The sequence below is a fragment of the Postia placenta genome, assembly GCF_002117355.1.
Source record: "Postia placenta MAD-698-R-SB12 unplaced genomic scaffold POSPLAscaffold_2, whole genome shotgun sequence".
In the NCBI taxonomy this organism is placed as follows: Eukaryota; Fungi; Basidiomycota; class Agaricomycetes; order Polyporales; family Adustoporiaceae; genus Rhodonia; species Rhodonia placenta.
In genome coordinates this window covers 1,486,872-1,507,500 of record NW_020169833.1, presented here as the reverse complement: position 1 = coordinate 1,507,500, position 20,629 = coordinate 1,486,872, and the positions used below count along the sequence as shown (strand labels likewise).

Genomic DNA, 20,629 nt, shown 5'->3' with positions numbered 1-20,629 from the left:
GTGAGGCGGACTGACAGCCAAAACTGCTCGGACGTGTCTTAGTGCCCCTGACCCAGATCCAATCAAAGAACCTCAGGCTTCTCCTGTCATATACTGTAGCTAAGGTCTAGTCTCGCAGAGAAAGTCACGATCAAGGCCAGTCGTGTCAAGAGAGAGATTTGAAACATGCCTGACGCATTCATTATGCACAAATGTCGGCCGATTGGCAGGAGACAGGTACGTACCAGTTTTCCTAGATCGTCACTCGTGAGATCCTGGGACCACACTGACAGGTGTTGCCAATGCTGCGATTGGACCTGTGAGAACATACTTCCTCACTCGTCGTAAACAGCCCTTCTCTAGGGTCAAGGCAGTTCATTGCGGTCTGTCACAGACTCGTATACATATTGTGGTATCATCACGAGGTTCCTTCTGGATATCTGCTCTTCTTGCCTCCGCCTGCGGCCTCACTGTCCCGAGGGGACCAGCCTCAAGCGCAAAACCGCCTTACCACGGCAGAGTGGAGCCGTCTTGCGTGTAATACTTGATCGCCTTCTCAGGCTTCGCCTGCTTGATGACGCTGAGGGTGCCGGTGGTAGATTCCTCGATGGTGATCATCTTGTGGTGCGGGATGTTCTCCTTGACCCATTCCCTGATCAGCTTGCCCATGTCCGTGCCCACCCAGCCTGGAGGAGCTGTGAGTGCCGTGCGTGATTCTTGAGAACTCGGATCGACTAACCAGGGTGGACGAGGACAACTGCGATTCCCTCATTGTGCAGTGTCGGCGCCCACTTACGCGCCAACCTGACGAGGTTGGTTAGCGAGACGATCAGCGCATAACCAGGGCGACACACATGTTCAAGGATGCCTTTGTCATAGAGTAGACGATAGAGAGCGTGCTTAGGCTGGGTGCATTCTCGAGAGATGCAAGATCCGACGTGACAAAGACCACCTTCTTCTCGTTGCTCTTTCGGACTAACGGCAGGAAGCTGCGGGTGAGGTGGAATGGGGCAAAGGCGTTGATACGGAACTCGTCTTCCAACACTTTCATGTCACTGCACGCCCAAACCGTATCAACATCCAATTCATCCGCGGGAACCCGCAGACCCACATCTGGTCGAAGAGCGCCGTCTCCTGCAAGTTCACTCCTGCGTAGCTGAGCAGGTAGTCCAGGCCGTTGGGCAGCAGTGCAGACGCAGCCTCTGCCGCCTTCTCGATGCTTTCCCCGTCAGCATAGTCTAGTGTGATCAATGCTAGACGATCTTTGCCATATTTTGCGACCAGATCCTGCAAGCCTGTTGCAGCGCCTGGCCGGCGTGCAGCAGCGACGACAAATGTTGAGGGGTCTTTCAGCTAGAATGCTGCCTTTGAGGCGGCCCTTGTCAAAGGGATGTCCTGGTAGAATACGTACCAGCTCCTCCACCATGGCAAAGCCGAGGCCGCGGTTCGCTCCTGTGACAAGGTAGGAAGGCATTCTTGATGGTAACGAGACGGCGTCCTTGTAGGCTGATGATTGTGCGAGGAGCAGACAGAGGAGAATACGACCAGACCAACGCAAACGAGGGTCGTTATATCTCATTCAGAAAAGGTCCCTATTTTTGCATTATCATCTATCGACGACATCATAGGCAGGATGCCGGGCATGCCGCGATTGCGAGACAGCGCCCTTGAAGTCGCGAAGAGTCGCGCAAGAAGAATAGTACCCCCAAAGGTCCATGCTGTGAGTTTGAGGCGGACGAGAAGTATATCCGCGAAGGCGACCGGTCTTGAGCCGACTCCACACAATATTTCTCATACGGAACATCCACGTTCAGGGGTCCGAATCCTCCGGCGCTCGTCGCTGGCGGTCTGCATGACGTACGGTGGTCGCCCGCAGAGACGCAGAAAGATAGACGCAGGAGAGTAAGACTTCCAGTGCTCAGCCACAGAAGATGCAGATGACGAGAAGAATGTGGTTAGCATGTGGTCCACACATCCGGTCACGCTCACAGAATCGACGAGGATCCGCCGACACGATCACCTGATCGCGCTTTACCTACGCCGTTGCGCGCGCGTGGAGTGCAGTCGATAGATCTTGCCCTCCTTCCCGCTCCACTTCCCAGAGTTCTGCTCGCACATCATGTCGCGAACTGAGACGGCTGACGATGAAGTCTACTCGTACAAGGTACGTCTTCGCGTTCTTTACACACGCTTTGTGTCATCTGGCCCTGCCGTATACAATCGTTGGCGTAAACAGGGTAGAGTTGACGCTGCAGAAGCAACACGTCATCATTCTCGAATCGATATCCCAAGCCAGTCTGTTTTCATACTCCCACGACCCAGAGTTTCTCTCCCGACAGAGGTATGCGAACACATCATGGACACAATGGCTAGTTTGTATGGCCGGACCGAAGGTCTACTAGCCTGCACCCTGACTGGTCGCACCCGGCTTCTGGGAAGCTGAGCCCATCTCAAGGAGATAACATTACATGACTGGAGTCAGCTCATGTCTTGCGAATCTTCTGGCTTCGCGACCACGTCTTTGTGACATCACGCGAAAAATATACATCGCAACGAAGCTCGCGGACGCTCCCCCAGCATTGCATTCTAATGGGACTTCGAGGCTACTTGGAAATTCCACTCGTGCTTGCTCGGTGCGGCTGCTCATGCAGCATTTCAGTTAAGTTCGTGATGCTGAGATTATCTAGCATATTCGAGCTGGGTCCCAAGAAGGTTGCTGTGATTGTTGGTGCGTCGCTCATTTATGTTGGCATTACATTGATATACGAGATCATCGTCTCCAGGGCTTTCTGCCTTTCCCGAGGCGCACACATATTCTCTTCGATGTTACTCAAAATCATAGTTGGCTCTTGAGGCTGTTCACTCTATTCTCAGACGCAATAATGGAGACCGCACCGAAGGCCTATTGACGTCAGTTTCCGAGCTGGGCATATCACTCTACCAGCACGCCGCCGCAGGATCTTATCCCTCGATACACACATGCAATTTTTCGTTGAATGCTCAGTCAAGAACCACGAAGGTGTCAAGCGACGGCAGGAATACAGCTCAAACATCGAAGTTCGCGTCCCATGTTGGATCGATTGGTGTCTCAGTAGGTCAGTCAAACCCCTGTACAACAGCTCCAATGACTCTGGGGTCATATGAAGTTGATGGTCTGAGTGCCGAGGTGGAGCGAGCGGCACTTATAGGTCTGACTCTCCGATAGCGTGCCCATTTCTGTTGGTCTGTCTGTCTTTCTATCGAATATCACTAGGCGATCCTCGTGCACAGTTCACCGACCATGTTACCCTTGCTTCAAACGAACAGTTCGTTAACAACATATATGAATCTTCTTGGATGCCAGCGATATATGAACACTGGCTATATGTCCTCATACCTGCGTTGAATCTATCTCCATCATCTGCCCGGGTCATAATCTTGAGCCTGTAGCGTTCTTCAACACTCCGTCGACTATCTCCATCATCCTCAGCACAGCCTCCTCCTCCAGCGTGCGACCGACGATCTGCAAGCCGACCGGTGCGCCCAGGAAGGTATCAGGGTCATCTGCACACAGGAACGTCTTAGCAGCGCATTCGATGCACAAAAAACCAGACATACCAGACATATGCTTTGCGTAGTACGATTGGTCGACTGGGTCCACTTTAGTGACAGGAAACACAGCTGCGACGTAGTCAAGCGCGTTCCACACCCTCGTGTAATTCGTGTATCTGCATTCACACTGTCAGATATCTAGACAGTCACTGGGGTAGAAATCGTGGTCAACACACCGATTCATCCCATGCGGCGTCGCTGCGCTCGCGGAAGCAGGACCTATAATCGCATCGACAGGCCTGCCGGTACCCGTCACGCTCACCGTGTTCTGCCAGTGATCAAGGTACTCCTTGCGCAGCTGAGTTTTCGCCTTCTGCAACTGCCAGAGATCGTACGCGGAGATCCCCTCGCCGGTAGCGAAGAACGCCTTTCCGGGAGGCTGCTCTTCAAGGCCAAGAGAAGAGAGGAGGGGCTCGCCTGTCGCTTCCGTAGCCGCCTTGAGCTCTGCTCCAGAGCCCGCGCGCCATATACCGTTCTAGGATGCGGATGAGCGCAACGGATGGACCCTACGCAGAAAAGCTGACCATGATGTCACCGAATTCGGCGTGTTTGTAGGGCTGCCAGTCAACCACTACAACGTATCTCAGCGAGTGATACGACCGGAAACTGCGACGAAGACCTGCCTACATGCCCGGCAGCGGCCAGAGCCCCTTTCACCATCTTCAGCGCCCTGACTATTGGCGTATGCGGCCTGACCACCCCGTCGTTCCACATGATCGCAAAGCAGAGCCGCTTGCCGCCGCCGTGCCTAATAAGAGCGTACTCGTCCTCGTCCCATTTCTTTGGCACGACCTGGGGATCCTTGAGCCACGGTTCACGCCCAATCACGGCCTTCAAGAACGTCTTGATGCCGCTGAGGCTGTGGGATATCGGGCCGACCGCGGATAGCATCGAATCGAGGCCATCCAAGGACGTCACGCAACCCTGGTGGGGCAAGCGGTATGAGGATGGCTTGAAGCCGTAGAGGCCGTTGTACGCGGAAGGGATGCGTATAGAACTGCCGGGCGCTTCAGCAAGACGGATACGTGGATAGGGATCGATGGGAACTGACCCTCCCAAATCGGTTCCGACACCGAGTGGGCTCCCCCTCAGAGCTATAAGAGCGCATTCTCCCCCGGAGGACCCTCCACTGGTCAACTTGCGGTTGATAGGATTCACCGTCCTGCCGAATAAGAGATTGTGGGTTTCGACCCACTGGCACGCGGTGAGTCTTAGGTCGAGATAGAGTAGAGAAGCCTACCAGTAACGTCTGAGGCAAGTTGGTCTTGACGTAAGGAATAGCACCACACTCGTGTAGGATCTCGACTAGAGCTGCGTCTTGCTGAGCGAATCGACCGACGTATGATGCGTAGCCTAAGGGTGGCGTCTGTGTCAGTGTACTATCAGGCACAGTCGCCCGCTACATCTGACCCATTGTCGCCTCGAGACCCTTGATTGAGAACTGGTCCTTCAAGGACACGGGCAAGCCATGGAGTGGTCCGATTGTCTTGCCCGTCGTCTTCAGATAATCGTCCAGTTCAGCTGCACGAGCAAGTGCTTTCTCTACAAAAATCTCAGTGAGGCAGTTTACCTGCGGAGATCAAGAGTTCAGTCGCATCGCAATTGTCCTCTGTACAAGATCGTGACATACGCACAAGCTGATGAGCGATTATCGCCCGTTTGCAGAACGCATTGGTCACTTCTACAGCCGACCATTCGCCCTTGGCGAGCTTGTCGAGAATCTCGTTGACATCTCCCGTGTTTGTGATCTGTAGCTCTCTATCTGAGAGCAGTCCACAACGCTCGGGAACGGCAGTCACGTCCACAATATGTTCATCTGGAACCTGTATCAGCCAGTCTTTGGGAATGGATTCTAGTTGTCTGCGCCGCTTGTCTGCAACGAGTCGCTTCCATATTTGCGCCATGAAGAAGTGATGATGATGCGACACTCTGCCCTTTCTTCGTAGGGCGAAATATGGACATTCAAATTCGTGGGCACATTTATTCGAGGGAGAAACACGGGGAAATTGGTCAGAGGGTCCGCGATTTAGCGCTGGGCGCCGTGATCGGCTCGATCTTAGACCCGATCGAGTGGCGGAGGCTGACAGCTCGCCACAACGGCTTACACAGTGCCTAGGCCTTTGCAGCCCACTGTATGGTCAGCCTCAGCTATGGTCGTTCAAATAGATTGCAGTTTGTCTGTAAAATCCAGGAGTATCCTCTACTCTGTATCGGTATTTTTTCTAGAGTGCCTGGTGCACTCGCCCTATTTTCTCACCGGCATGGGATTCCGACAGTCATTTCTCGTCATTCTCTTTCTCACCTTGTGCTGCTGGTCACACCCGCTGGATGCAGCTGAGCGAGGCAAAAAGAGCTTCGTTGCCAAGATAAAGCGCTCCTCCGGTCAGCCGCCTCCCGTTCAGGACGCGGCAAGTCGTGTGTTCGATCCCACATACGCGGTGAGCGCCTCATCAATGTCTATGCCTGACAGTCCACTCACGAAGGGCTGTAGACCGAGGAGCTCAAGGGCCTTGTCGGAAAGTATGCCCAAGCGTCCCAGTTTCTCGCGGGCGTCGGCCTCAACCCGGACCAGCACCCGGAGGCTGGCTACGAGCCATTCACGCACCCGCTCGTCGGCGCGCTGAACACAACAAACTCCACAGCCTATAATGTCACCACTAACTCCCGCACGAAGCCCATAATGGTCCAGAACCAGAACGGCAGCGCAAGTGTTTTGCCGGTCCCCGGGCTCGCCCAGTCACCTCTGACTGACTATAACTCCGATGGGCTCGACATTCTATACTATGGACCCCTCCAGTTCGGCTCGCAGGGACAATCGCTAACAGTAGATATTGACACCGGATCTGCAGATCTCTGGGTACCCGTCAATTGCCGTGCATGTGGCGGCAACTCGTTCAGTGCAGCGCAGAGCACAACATACAGCAACCTCGGCCAAAAGTTTTCTGTATTCTATGTAATTGAGTGTCCATTGCTCTTCATATCATACAACTCACGGGCGGGCTTACCAGGGCGCAGGTCATGTCTCGGGCACAGTTGCACAAGACACAGTTACTGTTGGCCGCCTCGTCGTGAAGCAGCAGGGCTTTGGCGCCGTGCGCAGCGAGTCGGAGGATTTCTATGACCAGCCCTCAGATGGCCTTCTTGGGCTGGCGTTTGGCACGATCGCACAGTCGAAGCAGTCTACGTTCTTTGAGAACCTGATGATGCAGAAGCAAGTAGCGGCCGGGGCGTTCGCTGTTCACCTCGCGCGCGGGCAGACAACAGGATCTGAGGTGAGAGCCCTTCTTCTGACAACAATACCTGATAGTGAACTTGTACATACCGGTAGATATGCTTTGGATGTTTTGACACCACGAAGGCTTTAGGACCCGTCACTTGGAACCCGATCGCCTCTCGCGTGGGTAGCGTCCTCTCGGGTTAATTGTGCTCTGACTGACGCCGTGCACTGTATCAGTCGTACTGGACAATCAACATGGACGGTCTTTCGGTAGACCCGTCGCATAGCGTCAAGACGAACCTCACAGCGGTACTTCTACTCAGTCGGTACGTATCATGTGGCTGATCTTCTCTTTTTAGGCGATCGACACGGGCACCACGCTCATCTACCTTCCCGATGAGGCAGCAGCACAGTTCTACGCCACGGTTAGTGTTGTCCATTGTCCACGTGTCTACACATTGCTCACCGAAATATACGAAGATTCCTGGATCAAGCCCGGCTGTGCAGTACGGCTCCGGTGCGTCTCATCACGTTATCAATACGCTGAATTCATGCTGAACGCGGAGCGGCTTTGCACCGCAATAGGCTTCTATACATACCCCTGCTCTGCGCCACTCACACCGTCGCTGTCTTTCGGCGGGAAGTCATACTCGATCAACACGTACGATTTCAATCTTGGACGTACCTCCACAGACTCCCAGTATGTAGCACACGTTTGGCACGGGCAGCTCGCTCACACCGCGATCAGAGATTGTGTCGGCGGGATACTTGCCATGGGGAAAGGCTTCCCTCCTAATCTCGCGATCATTGGTGAGTCTCTTTGCTATATGCACACAGCGCAGAGTACTGAGTCAGTATATTATGACAGGCGATGAATTTCTCAAGTCGTGTGGGTACCCAATCCTTATCGGTCATTAAACACCGCTGATCAGGGACAACAGGGTACTCTGTCTACGACTACCCAGGGAGTCGTGTGGGCTTCGCCCCGAGCATCAATAACCAATAGAGCCCGTAGCAGCCGGACAACGCTAGTCAAAACCCTCGGCGTCCAATAAGGGCGTGCAACCTAATACATTATTCCATACTTGTCGTCAAGCGCCGAGCACCGATCTTGAGTGTGATGTAAGGGTCCCATGTTTATTCTGTCCTGGTTTTGGGCTTCGCGCCGAGCGTCCTGCCGCCGAGAACCTTGCGGCGCTGCTTCATCATGTGCGTGTACATGATGTACAGCCCTACGTGCATACACGGTCAGCATGTGGAACACGCACTGCTCGAGCACACGTATGCCACGCACCTGGCCACCAGATGAGGAAGAGAACGCAGCGCAGGTCATCGTGCAGCGCCTGCGTCCACCTCGGCGTCGCGAATGGCCACGAGAGCGGGAGGGCCCAGCCGTACCACTCCGACGAGAGCAGCGGAATCGAGGGGGGCGGCGACGGGAGCGACGCGTAGATCAGGCCGGCCTCGGAGCCCGCGCCGGAGGGGTAGAGCACGTAGAAGAGGGTGTAGCGCAGCCAGAGGAGGGCGCGCGGCTCGCGTCCGAGCAGCGAGCACGCGTAGAACACGTAGCGCACGACCTCGGTGAGCGACCACGAGAGCACCATGGACGCATAGAGCGGGTGCGTGTGCGTCTTTGGGGCGTGAGCATGAGCGAAAATAGCGCGTGGGAGCGCGGGGAGGATATGGGCGCACCTCAGGGAAGAGCGCGGTGACACCCCACACAAGATACAGCCTGCTTGCGACCTGCGCCATGGTCGTCCCGAGCGGGCTCCGCACCCAGCCGAGGAGCGAGTGCAGCACCTCGAGGAGCGCGAAGCTCTGCACGAAGGACGTTTGCAGACCCACTACAGCGTACGTCGAGCATGCGCGGCGGAAGAGCGGGACGAGGGCAGCTGGGAGCTGCTTCTCGTAATGGTGCGTTGAGCCGGCGAGCCGGGAGACGATGGGGAGGTACTGTGAGACCGAGGCCGGGATGTAGGACGCGACACGGGACTGGTGCACTGCAGTGGCGGCTACGTCCAGGCCTGCGAGATGTGCGACGGTCAAGGCGAGGACATAGGACCAGCCGACGGCCGAGAGCACATTGTACACGACGAGGTAGTACTTGATGAGCGTGGGCGGGCCTGTGGTACGCGTTCGGACACAATTCCGGAATTGCTGGGTAATTACTCACCCCTCTTCTTGTCGCTCCTTGCAATAGAATTGGTTGTCTGTGCCATCTGTATGTTTTTAAGGGAGAGAAGTCGGCCAACGCCAAAGTCCAGCTTGGGCCGCGAAGTGACAGCGCGACTCGATCAAACAAAGGCTGTATAAGGAAGGTCTCTAAGAACACCGCTCGCAAGCTTCCCCAACGCGTCGCAAGAAAACATAAAGAAAGAATTAGAAATACAACGATTGTTCACATATCGAGCCCCGCATGGACAGTCGAACGTAGCAAGGACATTATAATTTGTATATACCGAGCCGTCGATCGCAGGTTTTAGGAGAAACGCTGGAATGAGCCCAAGAGACACCAGGACAGTGATCAGTCTTTCTTCTCGCTCTCTATCGCCTCTCCTGCTTGCTGCTGTTGCGCCTGCTGTCCATCAGGTGGGCGATGCTGCCCGTTATCCATCATATGCTGCTCCGATCCGGGCATCGTGGGTGGAGGCACGATTCCGTTCGCATCGATCCCAGCCGCGCCCAGTGCGTTCCGCAGATCCGAGTTCTCTCTCTGCAGCGTCGAGATATGCCCCCGTAGCGACCCTATCTCTATGCGCAAGCTGTCCACAAGCGCACGACATTCCTCCCAGCGGCGGTTTGCCTCGTCCGCAGACGCGAGTGCGGCGTCGAGCAGCTGCGAGCGCGACTCGAGTGCCTTGACGTGCCTGCGAGCGGGTCAGGATGCGTCACGGCACGAGGAGAGAAACGCGGGCTGACTGGTCTCGCCGCTCGCGGAATGCACGCTGAGCCTTCCGGTTCTGCTCCGCCCGCTTGCTCTGGCTCAGTGTGCGTCCTGCGGGTGATTCGGGTGGTGACTGCCCGTCATGGGGAAGCGGCCCCTGGGGGTGTGGGGGCGGCGGGGGCATGCCGCCCGGCGTGAAATCGCCTGGGGGCGGTGGGTACGAGTACCCTGGCGTAAATGGTGGACCGCCCAGGTGGGGTGGAGGGACAAGTGTGTGCGGCGGCGGGAGTCCATGCGGCGGCATGCCGGGAGGTGGTGGGCCAGGGTGCATGCCGGGCGGGGGCCCTGGAGGACCTGGTGGCGGGCCCGGGGGTGCTGACTGGATGTTGTGCTGCTCAGCATTGGCAGATGGGGGGGTCTTGCGTTTGCGGCGCGTCGAGGTCGGCTGAGTCACGGGCGGAGGGTCATCGCGCAAGCGGAGGGTTTGGAACGTGCCTGGAGGCTGTGGTTGGTGCTGCTGTTGTTGGTGCTGCTGCTGGTGGGACTGGGACGAGGCGGTGCTGGCATCAGCGGGGTTGATGGTGGTCGGGGGCGGCGCAGACGGGGGGGCGGGCTGCTGAGGAGGAGGAGGGTGATATGGGGTGTGTCCCAACATGGGCAATCTGCGGATGTTGAGATGAGATGGGTGTATTAGTAAGAAATCTCGCGTGGCGGAGATTGATTCTCGCAGCGCGTCTCTTCCGCGGCACTCTCCGGCCGACAATCGTATTCGGCAGTCCGTCGAATTCCACAATCCTCAGTCCCACCGACTCCGTCGAGGACCTCCCTGCGTTACGTTCTGCCCCTGCTGCTCGTGGATGCTTATGCATCACCTCTGTGGCGATTGAGATGTGAGGATAAACACTCAGCTCAATGTTTCAACCGTGTCGAGCTCTCATCGGAGCAAGACAGACAATCTCTCCTTGAATTAGCGCAGCTGGTATCCTATCTGACTGCAGCGGCAATAACTCCGTGATATCGTAAGCATTGTCGAAATGAACGTCAAGGCGCCCGAGGTTCCTGTCCTCCGATGACCCTATTGGCCCACATCACGGCTGAGTTGTCCATAGAATCCGCATACCGGGGAACATTCCCTTCAGTTACAGAGCCCTCAGGTCACAGCTGCATATTGTCCATTTCGACCCCAGGATGCCTCGCCCGTTGCCGGCCGTCGGTACGTTTAGTTAAGATTCGATGCGAGTAGGAGGCCATCGTTCGTCTATTGTTTCGTGGATACGGTATCCTTGCTGATATCTAGAGTCGTGATTGTAGCGAAGACTGTTGCCTGAATTAGGAGACCCCGAGATGACCCAGGAATGGGTTCAACCGAGTAAGAGCGATGGTTTTTACTCAACGTTCGCGGGATGCTTACGGCCAGTGCCGCGACAAAGTCCAGTCGACACAAACCTACTCGGAACCGCGTGTCTAGCGCAGCGAGAAAGAGCATTCAAATCTCACAAGATGCTGTGCTCGGATTTGAAAGGAATGGTCTGCATGTGGTCGACAATCGCTCTTTACATCCCGGAGGCTGTGTAACACATAAGCTTGCACGGACCGGTGAGCTGTGCACCGTAGCCAATTACAACAGCCTGCACTATTCAATTGCGCGAGACGAGCAATGTGGCTACTTGTTGCGCAGCCCATGTTACTGCATAATCAATTGACATGTCAATGATGTACTATGCGCTTTGGGACCGATGCCGGAGGGAAAAAGCAGATGAATTGAGAAGCAGGAGAGCACCCAGGCGCGCTGAGTAGGCGCAGGCCCCATATTTGGAAGTGCATGTTCACACGCAAACACGATGCAACGCGCCGACTCGAGAGCACTGGATGTTGTCCTCCCCCGCTCTTCTCTCATACCCATCTGCCCTCTGCAGCGCTCGCTCCCATGGCTACGCAGCACTCATCAGACGACCCAAGCTCTCAGGTATTTATTCCTGCCGTTCTCGATCCTGGCCCGAAGGTGATGACGTGCGCGCAGACCAAGGGGAAGCACGCGGAGGGGGAGCCAACCGTCCCGCAGCCTGCAGAGGGCGCGCAATACCAAAGAAGTAACGAAAAGACAGACCAGAACAACATACAGAATGCACACAGGCGGTCGCCCAGCAGCATCGCCAACGGACGCCCAGCAGACCGTCCCGGGAACGGCAGCACCGCCAGCCAAGGCCAGGACCCGGCGGCGCTGGCATCCCGACCGTCCACGCAGGATCCCGCCCAGCAGCTCACCGCAGGCGCGAGCTCGTCGACGCCAGTGCCGCTCGGAGACGCCGCAGACAAACCTAAGGACGGCGACAAGGACAAAGGCTCGCTGGACACCACCCTCAATACCCGGACGCACTCCATCCGCCACAAGGACGCGAAGTCTGCCTCGGAAGGCGCGCACACAGTTTCCAGCACGGCTGAGCCGCCCGACTCGCCGCGGTCGAAGACGAAAAGGGCGCGCCAGTCGTTGTTCGTGAAGCTCTTCCATGTTCTCGTGCCGTGCGTGGGGCCTTCTGCGAAGGCCCGCTTCGAGGACGTAAAGTCGCATGAACACAGGCGGAAGGACGCTACGAACACCGTGGCGTTGAAGGAAAAGCAGGCCGCAAAGGAGGCTGAAGAGCTCCCTCCACCGCCGCTTGCGCAAGAACCGGCGTCGGGCGCTTCTTCTGATCAGCCCGCGCCTGCTGAGCCAGCGCCGACGGCGCAAGAGTCGACGCCGACGCTGAACCCTCTGACAATACCCCCGCAGGTAGAAGACATGACAGACCCTGCGTTGATCATACCCCCCACGCCAACGAAGTCCCTGCTCCCGCCAGACGAGACGGAGGGGATGACGTCCGGCGCTGTGCAGCCGCCAGGTTCGACAGGTGAGGATGTCATGCACGACCAGGTGCTCGGGCGTGGTCGAGACTCGGGCGACGAGAGCGACGGCTCGACAAGCTTCACGGAGGACGAAGAGCTGGACGAAGCGAACGCAATAGATGACATTGAGGACGAGGAGGAGCGGTTAATCATGAACGGTGGCGCTGGGATACCTGTGGGGCCGGTAAGTGGATGTATTTTCAAGACGTTCGATGGTTCGCTAACGTGATCGGGAAGGATGGCAAAGCGAGACCTCTCCTACCTCCAATTTTGCCTCAACATGTCGGACGGAAATGCCTTGTCCTTGATTTAGACGAGACATTGGTGCACAGTAGCTTCAAGGTATGGCATTCTTCTACGCCTGCATCTATCAATGCTGATAGTTGTCGCAGTCAATACAACAGGCAGACTACGTTGTCCCTGTTGAAATCGAGTATCATTGGCATAATGTGTACGTAATCAAGCGGCCAGGCGTCGATAGCTTCTTGAAGCGAATGGGCGAGATTTACGAGGTGGTCGTGTTCACGGCGAGTCTGAGCAAGGTTGGTGTAGTGTGCCTCTATTGATTATCCCTGAGTAAGTTTGGTTTTTTTTTGCAGTACGCGGATCCGGTACTGGACAAGCTCGACGTTCACCGTGTCGTGACACATCGATTGTTCCGGGAAAGTTGTTACAACCACCGAGGTAACTATGTCAAGGTCAGTACACAGGATTGTGCTGTGCTCATCTTCAACTGACCGCGTTTATCCGACTGGCAGGACCTGTCGCAACTCGGACGACCAATCTCGGATACGATCATTATCGACAACTCTCCGGCGTCATACATTTTCCACCCAAATAACGCCGTCCCTGTGTCGTCATGGTTCAATGACCCTCATGACACAGAGCTCACTGACCTATGTCCGTTCCTCGCGGACCTTGGCCAGGTAGACGACGTGAGGGGCGTGCTGGACGGAGGGCTGTAGCCCCATGCCCTGCGCATTAGCCGTCTGGACAGTGATACCATTTCATTATCGCTATGTGTCCCAGACAGCGCGCCTGTCACCCTGTCCTACTTATGCGAACATATGATGCGTCGTGGCCTCGGGAGGTGCCCACGGCTGCTGCAGCCCTTGTTCTGACGTTGCTCACTACTCGGACATCCGCCTACCCTACCGTCACCCCCATACTGTCTGATCCTGTCTCCTGTCTGCGCGCCCACATTTCTTGCTCGTCTCCTCTCGATCGTATATACGCAGTCAATTAAGCTTTCGTATACCCTGCAACCCAGTTCCATCCACCGGCTATCCATCAATCGTCACGATGCTCCTCGCTCCCACATCCGCCAGTTACACCATTCATCCTCATATAGCGGCGCCGCTCTCCTCGCGCCGTGCTATCCCTGGACTCGTCTGCAGTTGACCATCGCATCCCGCCGTACGTGTAGCTTATCGACTCCTCATCTCCAGAGTCCCACGTTCGTTTGACCCAAAACCTGCCGTCTTTGCGTCGTCGTCTTTTTCTCCTGCTCTCGTTCGTTTGTCTCGTTTCCTCTCTGCCATTTGTGCCACAATTCTTCTTGGAACGTTCGCTAAAGGCGCGCTCGTCTCTAATACGGACCTTGGACTGGGCATTATAATCCACATTTTCTACCTTTTTGCGAGCTTGTGTTTCTGTACTTCAGTGGGCCCGTCGTTGGGCCGCGGTTCATCCGCGTTCACCGTATGTCCTTCTATTTCTCTGACTGTAATCGGACTTACTGCTACATGTCACCATTACGAGCTTGCACGAACCTGATGAGAATGCCATATGTTTTATATGCGTAAACTCGGTTAGAAACGTGACGTTATGTAGATCAAACATCATGCAGAACAAGCTGGTGAGCACGCCGCTGTGACCAATGACAATCCGAAGGCTGTGACCTGTCCGACGTGATGATGGTTGTACGGACACTCGTGAACCCTCCAAGATGTATACTACCCTTCTATCATCACAATCATCTTGATGCCATCCGAGAGCTGACTATCGTTCTGTTAAGCGAGTCGGCTTGCTGAACATGTGGTGTCATGTGCGCGCGCACCGTCGTTCTACAGCACCTGCCATTTTTGGACATCTAATATCTGCATCCGCCGGTCACGCATGAAACATGGCGCGCCTTCTCCTTGGACCTCTGACTGAAGGCTCCTCCTTCCGCCATGCGGATATCTGGAATGAGAATTGTATCCTGTAGTCGATACCGAGATGTCCGGTTATTACCCCGCATACCGACTACCGTCCCTTTCCGCATTATAATGACGTCCCGCTTCCTGAATACCCTCTTCTCATAAGTAGCGCACGCCATCCACTTTCTTCCCTTCCTGCCGCATACCATGTCCCCTACATACCACCTTGACCCTCGAGTAGACCACACCAACCCACAATTTCCAAATGCCGGTCTGAGGAGTCTTAGTTCGCTCATACACCTGCTAGGTACGCTGATCTCCTGGGTTCGTGCGCCCCTTTTGACCTATGCTTTTTCAGGGGTATCCATATTGTCCTTTCTGTTCTCCCGGAGATTCAAATTGGAGTATTTCACGTCTCTGCGAAGCGTGGTGAAGACAGGCCTGCCAAGAATACTCGTTGTAATCACCTTAGTGCTTTCGTACGTCTCCTCGCCGAACGCTGGCTCCAGGCTGCTAATTCAAGTACACCAGCTGGGTTTTTCTCTTCACCTGTAAGCTTTCTCCGAGCTTTCTCCATTCCTCGTATTGATATGACCTGACAGCCGGCGTGCTCATCTTTGGTGCCGGGCTAGGAAGGAACAACACTGTCTGTTCAATGGCCATCATCAATTGCATTGCATTCTACACGACCTCAAAGATATTTATATACCTGTTCCTTCGTAAGGTGCTTCAGCCCTCTTGCAGTGACACCACGCCGACGCTCATTCCTGTAGTGGAAAAAATACATGTCGTCTGGAGCGCGTCTGCTCGCGCAAGACGCTTTCACTCTCCAATATATATCACAGGCTTTATCTTCGTATGCTTGTACACCGTAGTGGCCGCAGTCGTCATATGGCGTGAGTGTTCACCATACTATCTCCGATGGGCCCGTCTGACTGCAACACAGAGAGGGTGTCATTTTTTCGAGGTGATGGGACATGCGTGATAGGACTGAGGCGTCCAGGGTCGATCCTGCTTCTCGCATACGACCTGTACACATTTCTGCATTTTCTCCTCCTTGCATGCGCTGACCGCAACCCAGGTCGGTCAACATCCTGTTCACGTCTCTTTTCCTGTGGCCCTTGTATCGCTCGACATTCCGTAGCGCACGGGTACGACAAGTTGCAACGCGCACAGTATGGTATGCTCATCATGCCGTATTCGCTAGCCTCTTCTGATCATCGTGGCTTCACAGGGCTGCAGCCGTCGCGCTGACTACATCCTGCGTCAATATCCTTATCTTGACCCTCATGAAGGGCCGTCAGCTCGGCTGGATATGCCTTGGTAGCTGCGGGACAGATGTACGTAGCCTTTGTGACGCGTGCGCAAGTGTTTCCCTTATGCTGTCTCGCCATAGGTCGTCGTGAACGCCGTCGTCCTTTTTTGGGTGACCTCAGGCAGACGGGATTCGCACTCGGCCGAAGCGCCGTTGCCTGAAGAGCTGCCAACCAACCCGCGCGAGCGGCGCAGCATTAGTCTGAGCTTGCGCAAGCCACCGATGATTCACCAAAGTTCGCTTTTGCCAACCGTCCCGTTAAAGCTCGGCGCGTCCAGTACAGCTTCACAGCACAGCTCGACGAGCCCCTCGGGCTGCAGCCCAGAGAGAGAGCCGCATGCCGTCGCAAACACGATGATGCTGACACCGCTGGACGAAAAGGCTATTGTAGAAGAACATGAGCGGACGTCGGTAGAGGAGGCACCCCGCAGGGGTATTTCCGGCTTCTTCTCGTCTATCTTTCCTCGCCTCGGCCCGACCGAGGAGGGATCATCTTCGCAAGACATTCAGGTGCGTTGGTTGTTTCTGGGGAGATCGTTCATTATATCAACTACACTTGCCTCCCCTAGATCACCGTTACGACAGACTACGACGTCGATGATAGCATATCATCAACCGCAACGAGCAGTATAAGTGAACCTCCTGTATAGCAAAGTAGTATTCTTTTATTACAACCGCATTGTATAGTACGCAAGGCTTGTCTCACATCTTACATATATCCTATATGCTCGTCCCAAGTCTAGGCGTGACAGTATAAACGCGAATGAATCGCAGCTGCAGTCATCGCTATCGGAATCATTTTAACCAGAGTACTGTTGGAACAACTGGTGCGACGGCGTGGGGCGCGTTTGTCCACGGGCGTAGCGATGCCCGTAAGGGACAATCGCGTGCGGTACGTACATCGCACGGGGTCGTTATATACTACGATAGGGGCCTCCGGCCCTCGGCTACTCGCGCGCCCGAGCTTGCGAGCTCGTTCCTGACCGCGCGGGTCAGCGTGTTTCAACAAGTACCAGTCGCGGTCGTTGGCAAACTGCCCGATTGTGATTATCCGCTTCATGACACATCTCGGCCTCCAACGTTATAACTACATCTCAGTCCAGCGGTCATGGTTGCGTTTCACAGCACGATGGTGCTACTGCGGCCGTCCAACATTTCCGTACGACCCACTAGAACGTCGGGCTGCCGGGCGACGTCCATGAATGCACTCTGCTACTCTTGTGCGTCTTACAGCTACTTGAGCCGTTTCGCCAACGATGAGCCCGTCGATTTCTGCTCGCATACATTGACTAGACTTCTATGAACTGCTTTAAATTGCACGATACATTCCCCACAAGCGATTTAGTTATACAGTAAATTACACCCAGACCATGTCAGCCGACTTGTACGCTCACATCCATTTGTGTCTTGACCATGGCTGCGACGTCGTTCAAGACGGTTTCTGCGTGGTGCAGCTGGTCGCTGAGCCTTTTTGCTGCCTCGGGGTCCTTCAAAAGCCTCGCCACCTCGTTCAACTCAGGCATCAACAGGTCGTCGTCGCTCCCTTTCAGCACGCTCTCTACGTGCTTGACCACTCTCATTTTCTTACTCCAGAGATCAAAATATATCGGATAGTACTTTTGATAGTACTGTGCGAGGGCTTGGAGGTCCATAGGTTCCGACAGCGGAGGCGGGGGCGGTATCAAGTGTGGTGTATGCGCAGACTGATAGGGCTCATCCTGCTCGTAAGCTGGTTGAATAGACTCGGCAGCCTCGCGTGCTGGCTGAATGGGCTCAACCTCCTCATGTTTTGGCTGGTTTGATTTGGCCTCTTTTGGCTCCGCCACGTCTGACCCGGCATTCGACTTCTCGTCTTCAGTAGACGAAAACTCCGGTGTAGGGCGTCGCTTGCTTGACTTCTCCGTACGCGAGTCAGAGGATGCAGACGATATGTCCCCGGCGTCGTCCGCTGTCATTCGCGATGGAGGTAGAGGAGATCGCGTGACTGAGAGTGAAGACGCTTCTCGTTTTGCCCTCGCTCTGCTAGCAGGCTCTGGAGAGGCCTCGCGTTTGGGCCTTTTGGAGGGCCCTGGAGATGATTCGCGCTTGGCCTTCTTAGAAGGCCCTGGAGATGCTTCTCGATTGACCTTGCCTCCGCGAGAAGGACCTGGAGAGATCTCACGCTTGACCCTGCGGGGAGGAGCTGGAGACAGTTCGCGTTTGAGCTTGGATCCGTGGGCAGGGGTTGGAGAGGCCTCGTGCTTGACGGTCTTACGCGGAGGAGACACGTCTCTGGCTCTGCGCAGTGGCGAGGACACGTCTTTATCTTTGGTCTTCCGCATCGGCGGAGAAGCATCCCTGGCCTTCCGTGTTGGGGAGGAGACATCCCTTGCCTTCCTTGCCGGACGCTCGTCATCGTAGTCTCGCTCCCGCGCCCTCTCTTTCTCGGTCTTGTGGCTCTCGAGTTTCGCCTTCTTTGTCTTCGCGAGCGGAGCTTCGTCCTCGGACACGTCGAAGTCTTCTCGTTCTTGCTTCTTGCGCTTCTTCGTGCGAGACGCGGCCTCAGCAGCCTCGACGATCTCGTTCACCAGCGGCGAGGAAGGTTTGGGCCTCTTAGCTGGACGCTCATCCCTGCTGGGACCAGTGCTACCAGAAACCTTGCGCTCCGGAATGGGAGATACGGGCCTACGAGGCGATCAGAAGGTTTTCTTAAGTCTCCTTCGAGCCACGATAACTGCCGATGAACATACCTCTTGGACGCGCTTGACGGCACAGGCGATGCATTACGGCCAGATGTGGATGCAACGGCGGGTGACCCTGAAGCCCGCATCTTGGTCCCTGAACCCGGTAGCTTGCGCTGAGTGGGAGCAGCAGACGGCGCCAAGGTCACGACGGGCACAGTTTCGCGCTCCTTGCCCTTGTTCGGCCGCTCGTCCCTCATTGGCACACTATCGCTTGCCTTCTTTTTGCTGCCCTCGGCTCCCTTGGGCTTCTTCTGCTTGTCCTTCGTGAGGATGCCGTTCCGCGGCACACGATCGGGCGTAGCTGCTCTCGCGACCGCATGTGGCGGAGGCGCAAGCGTGGGCGTGGAGGCGCGGGGGCTCGGTTCTGGTAAAGGCTCAGGTTCTTGCTCCCGCATGTGCCGCCACAGCGGGTCTGATCTAGGGACGCCAAGGGTAGTGAGCGCCATGCGTGCCTGCGCTGCAAGATTCTGGCGTTCCTTAAAGCCGAGTGAGGGCCATCCATATGGACGGATCTCCTTCCAACCCTCGGTCCCCAGCTGCCAATGCCCTTCGGCGGTCTTCTCGCCGGTCTGCGAACGAACCGTCAGAGATGACTCGCGAATGATCTGTGGTACTTACAATATTCAGGAGTCTCAAGAGAGTGGTTTTCGTACCGGGATCGCATTCCTTACCGCCGACATACCTAAACACGGCCTCAACGGAACGGGGGCAAATCGCTATAAAGTGCACCAAGCGGCTCCTCAGCGAGTTGGGTCCTTCATCACCACGCGAAGAGGAGGGGATAGGAGGAGATACCCGCGGCTGTATGGTGGGGGATGCGGGCACGGTTCTCGGGGAAGCAAGTCGGGTAGCCTGGGTGCTGGAACCAGGTGCATCCCTGTGCAGATCGTGTACCGGCACGAGTTTCTTAGATACTGTGATACCCTTCGGTTTATCTTTGCGCTTCTTCTGGGCGGCCGGCTTGCCCAGATCTGGGGGGGCGTCGAGCAGGATCGTCTTGCGCTGTTTGCGCTCGTCCTCTGCGTTCATTGTGCGGCCGCGCACCTTCTCCTGCACAGACTTATCGAGCTGCCGCTCGACGGTAAACTTTCCCGCCACGCTCGCGTAAAGTTTCAACGCGTTAGAGGGCCGCGCCGCCGAAGACGCGCGGAGGTACAGTTCGTGCGGGACCTTCTCCTCTAGCGGGCGCATGGGGTAGAACCTTTCGCCAATATAAATGCCCTGTACCGTGCGCTGTCAGCGCCATAGCCAACGGCGCGTGGCTTGGGACATACCGGGCGGTCGCTGAACTCGACGTCCAGCTGTGCGTTGAGTTCGTTCTCGAGCGCTTCGAGGGTCTCCGCCGACATGCGAACGATCATGGCTTTCTTGCCCTTGGCTTGTATGGGGTCGCCATGGTTGGATGGCACCTGCAGTGCCAGCGTCGTGTCTGCAGGGAGTGGCATGGCTAGGTATAGGTGGCGTCAGTCGGGCCGACTTGGAATCGTTTGTGATATCGAGGCTGATAGTTCGTTGAAGTCGAGCCCCGGAGCACGGTATAAGAGTGTGTATTGCTGTCGCCACACACCAACTAAGAGCTGTGTGCGATGATGGTGGTTCAAGAAAGAGAGCTGCTTGGCTGGTGGTCCGGTAGTGGCGGCTAGACAAAGAGTCGGAGGCGCCGGGACCGGCATTCTTCATGAAGGGCTCGGCAAGATAAACGATAGATCCTCTTGTTTATCGTCGCGGACTTAAAATGTGCCTCCGGACCTGTGCCTGCCCCATGGGATGTCTGTGAACGCGGCGTCGACAATATTATGACGAGTACAAGACTCCAAGCTCAACATCTCAGGCTTGCAAGAGTCGACCACAATGAATATTCGGAAAATCCGAAATACAGTACAGTTTATTCGTCCA

General features: G+C 55.7%; 8 protein-coding genes across 8 annotated transcripts; 3 read left to right on the top strand and 5 right to left on the bottom strand.

Moving 5' to 3' along the window:
• Positions 1-486: 486 nt before the first annotated feature.
• POSPLADRAFT_1043597 (hypothetical protein) lies at positions 487-2,097 on the bottom strand (the record flags this gene model as incomplete). The annotated part of the gene is made up of 7 exons (XM_024478350.1): positions 487-674; positions 719-783; positions 834-1,034; positions 1,091-1,266; positions 1,391-1,477; positions 1,683-1,827; positions 2,015-2,097. The coding sequence occupies 7 exons, from the start codon at positions 2,095-2,097 to the stop codon at positions 487-489; spliced, it is 945 nt and encodes a 314-aa protein (XP_024342896.1).
• A 1,291-nt stretch (positions 2,098-3,388) lies between these two features.
• Positions 3,389-5,474, bottom strand: POSPLADRAFT_1131808 (hypothetical protein; the record flags this gene model as incomplete). The annotated part of the gene is made up of 8 exons (XM_024484133.1): positions 3,389-3,686; positions 3,747-4,045; positions 4,095-4,152; positions 4,190-4,567; positions 4,622-4,764; positions 4,811-4,923; positions 4,981-5,140; positions 5,205-5,474. 8 exons carry the CDS (start codon positions 5,472-5,474, stop codon positions 3,389-3,391), a joined length of 1,719 nt encoding a protein of 572 aa, XP_024342895.1.
• A 357-nt stretch (positions 5,475-5,831) lies between these two features.
• On the top strand, positions 5,832-7,793 carry POSPLADRAFT_1043595 (hypothetical protein; the record flags this gene model as incomplete). The annotated part of the gene is made up of 10 exons (XM_024478349.1): positions 5,832-6,008; positions 6,062-6,523; positions 6,579-6,842; positions 6,899-6,986; positions 7,082-7,113; positions 7,147-7,212; positions 7,268-7,304; positions 7,373-7,487; positions 7,536-7,597; positions 7,729-7,793. 10 exons carry the CDS (start codon positions 5,832-5,834, stop codon positions 7,791-7,793), a joined length of 1,368 nt encoding a protein of 455 aa, XP_024342894.1.
• Positions 7,794-7,924: 131 nt separating this feature from the next.
• On the bottom strand, positions 7,925-9,006 carry POSPLADRAFT_1132827 (hypothetical protein; the record flags this gene model as incomplete). The annotated part of the gene is made up of 4 exons (XM_024484258.1): positions 7,925-8,019; positions 8,082-8,418; positions 8,480-8,910; positions 8,961-9,006. The coding sequence occupies 4 exons, from the start codon at positions 9,004-9,006 to the stop codon at positions 7,925-7,927; spliced, it is 909 nt and encodes a 302-aa protein (XP_024342893.1).
• Positions 9,007-9,311: 305 nt separating this feature from the next.
• Positions 9,312-10,326, bottom strand: POSPLADRAFT_1031250 (hypothetical protein; the record flags this gene model as incomplete). Its single annotated transcript, XM_024476777.1, has 2 exons — positions 9,312-9,654; positions 9,707-10,326. The coding sequence occupies 2 exons, from the start codon at positions 10,324-10,326 to the stop codon at positions 9,312-9,314; spliced, it is 963 nt and encodes a 320-aa protein (XP_024342892.1).
• Positions 10,327-12,570: 2,244 nt separating this feature from the next.
• On the top strand, positions 12,571-13,519 carry POSPLADRAFT_1133409 (hypothetical protein; the record flags this gene model as incomplete). Its single annotated transcript, XM_024484342.1, has 5 exons — positions 12,571-12,738; positions 12,792-12,896; positions 12,947-13,096; positions 13,154-13,252; positions 13,313-13,519. 5 exons carry the CDS (start codon positions 12,571-12,573, stop codon positions 13,517-13,519), a joined length of 729 nt encoding a protein of 242 aa, XP_024342891.1.
• A 1,383-nt stretch (positions 13,520-14,902) lies between these two features.
• POSPLADRAFT_1052773 (hypothetical protein) lies at positions 14,903-16,660 on the top strand (the record flags this gene model as incomplete). The annotated part of the gene is made up of 9 exons (XM_024480311.1): positions 14,903-15,002; positions 15,054-15,174; positions 15,227-15,246; positions 15,298-15,591; positions 15,642-15,726; positions 15,777-15,875; positions 15,930-16,035; positions 16,092-16,520; positions 16,580-16,660. 9 exons carry the CDS (start codon positions 14,903-14,905, stop codon positions 16,658-16,660), a joined length of 1,335 nt encoding a protein of 444 aa, XP_024342890.1.
• Positions 16,661-17,383: 723 nt separating this feature from the next.
• Positions 17,384-20,178, bottom strand: POSPLADRAFT_1052772 (hypothetical protein; the record flags this gene model as incomplete). The annotated part of the gene is made up of 4 exons (XM_024480310.1): positions 17,384-18,674; positions 18,740-19,302; positions 19,352-19,954; positions 20,008-20,178. The coding sequence occupies 4 exons, from the start codon at positions 20,176-20,178 to the stop codon at positions 17,384-17,386; spliced, it is 2,628 nt and encodes an 875-aa protein (XP_024342889.1).
• Between the last annotated feature and the right edge of the window lie 451 nt (positions 20,179-20,629).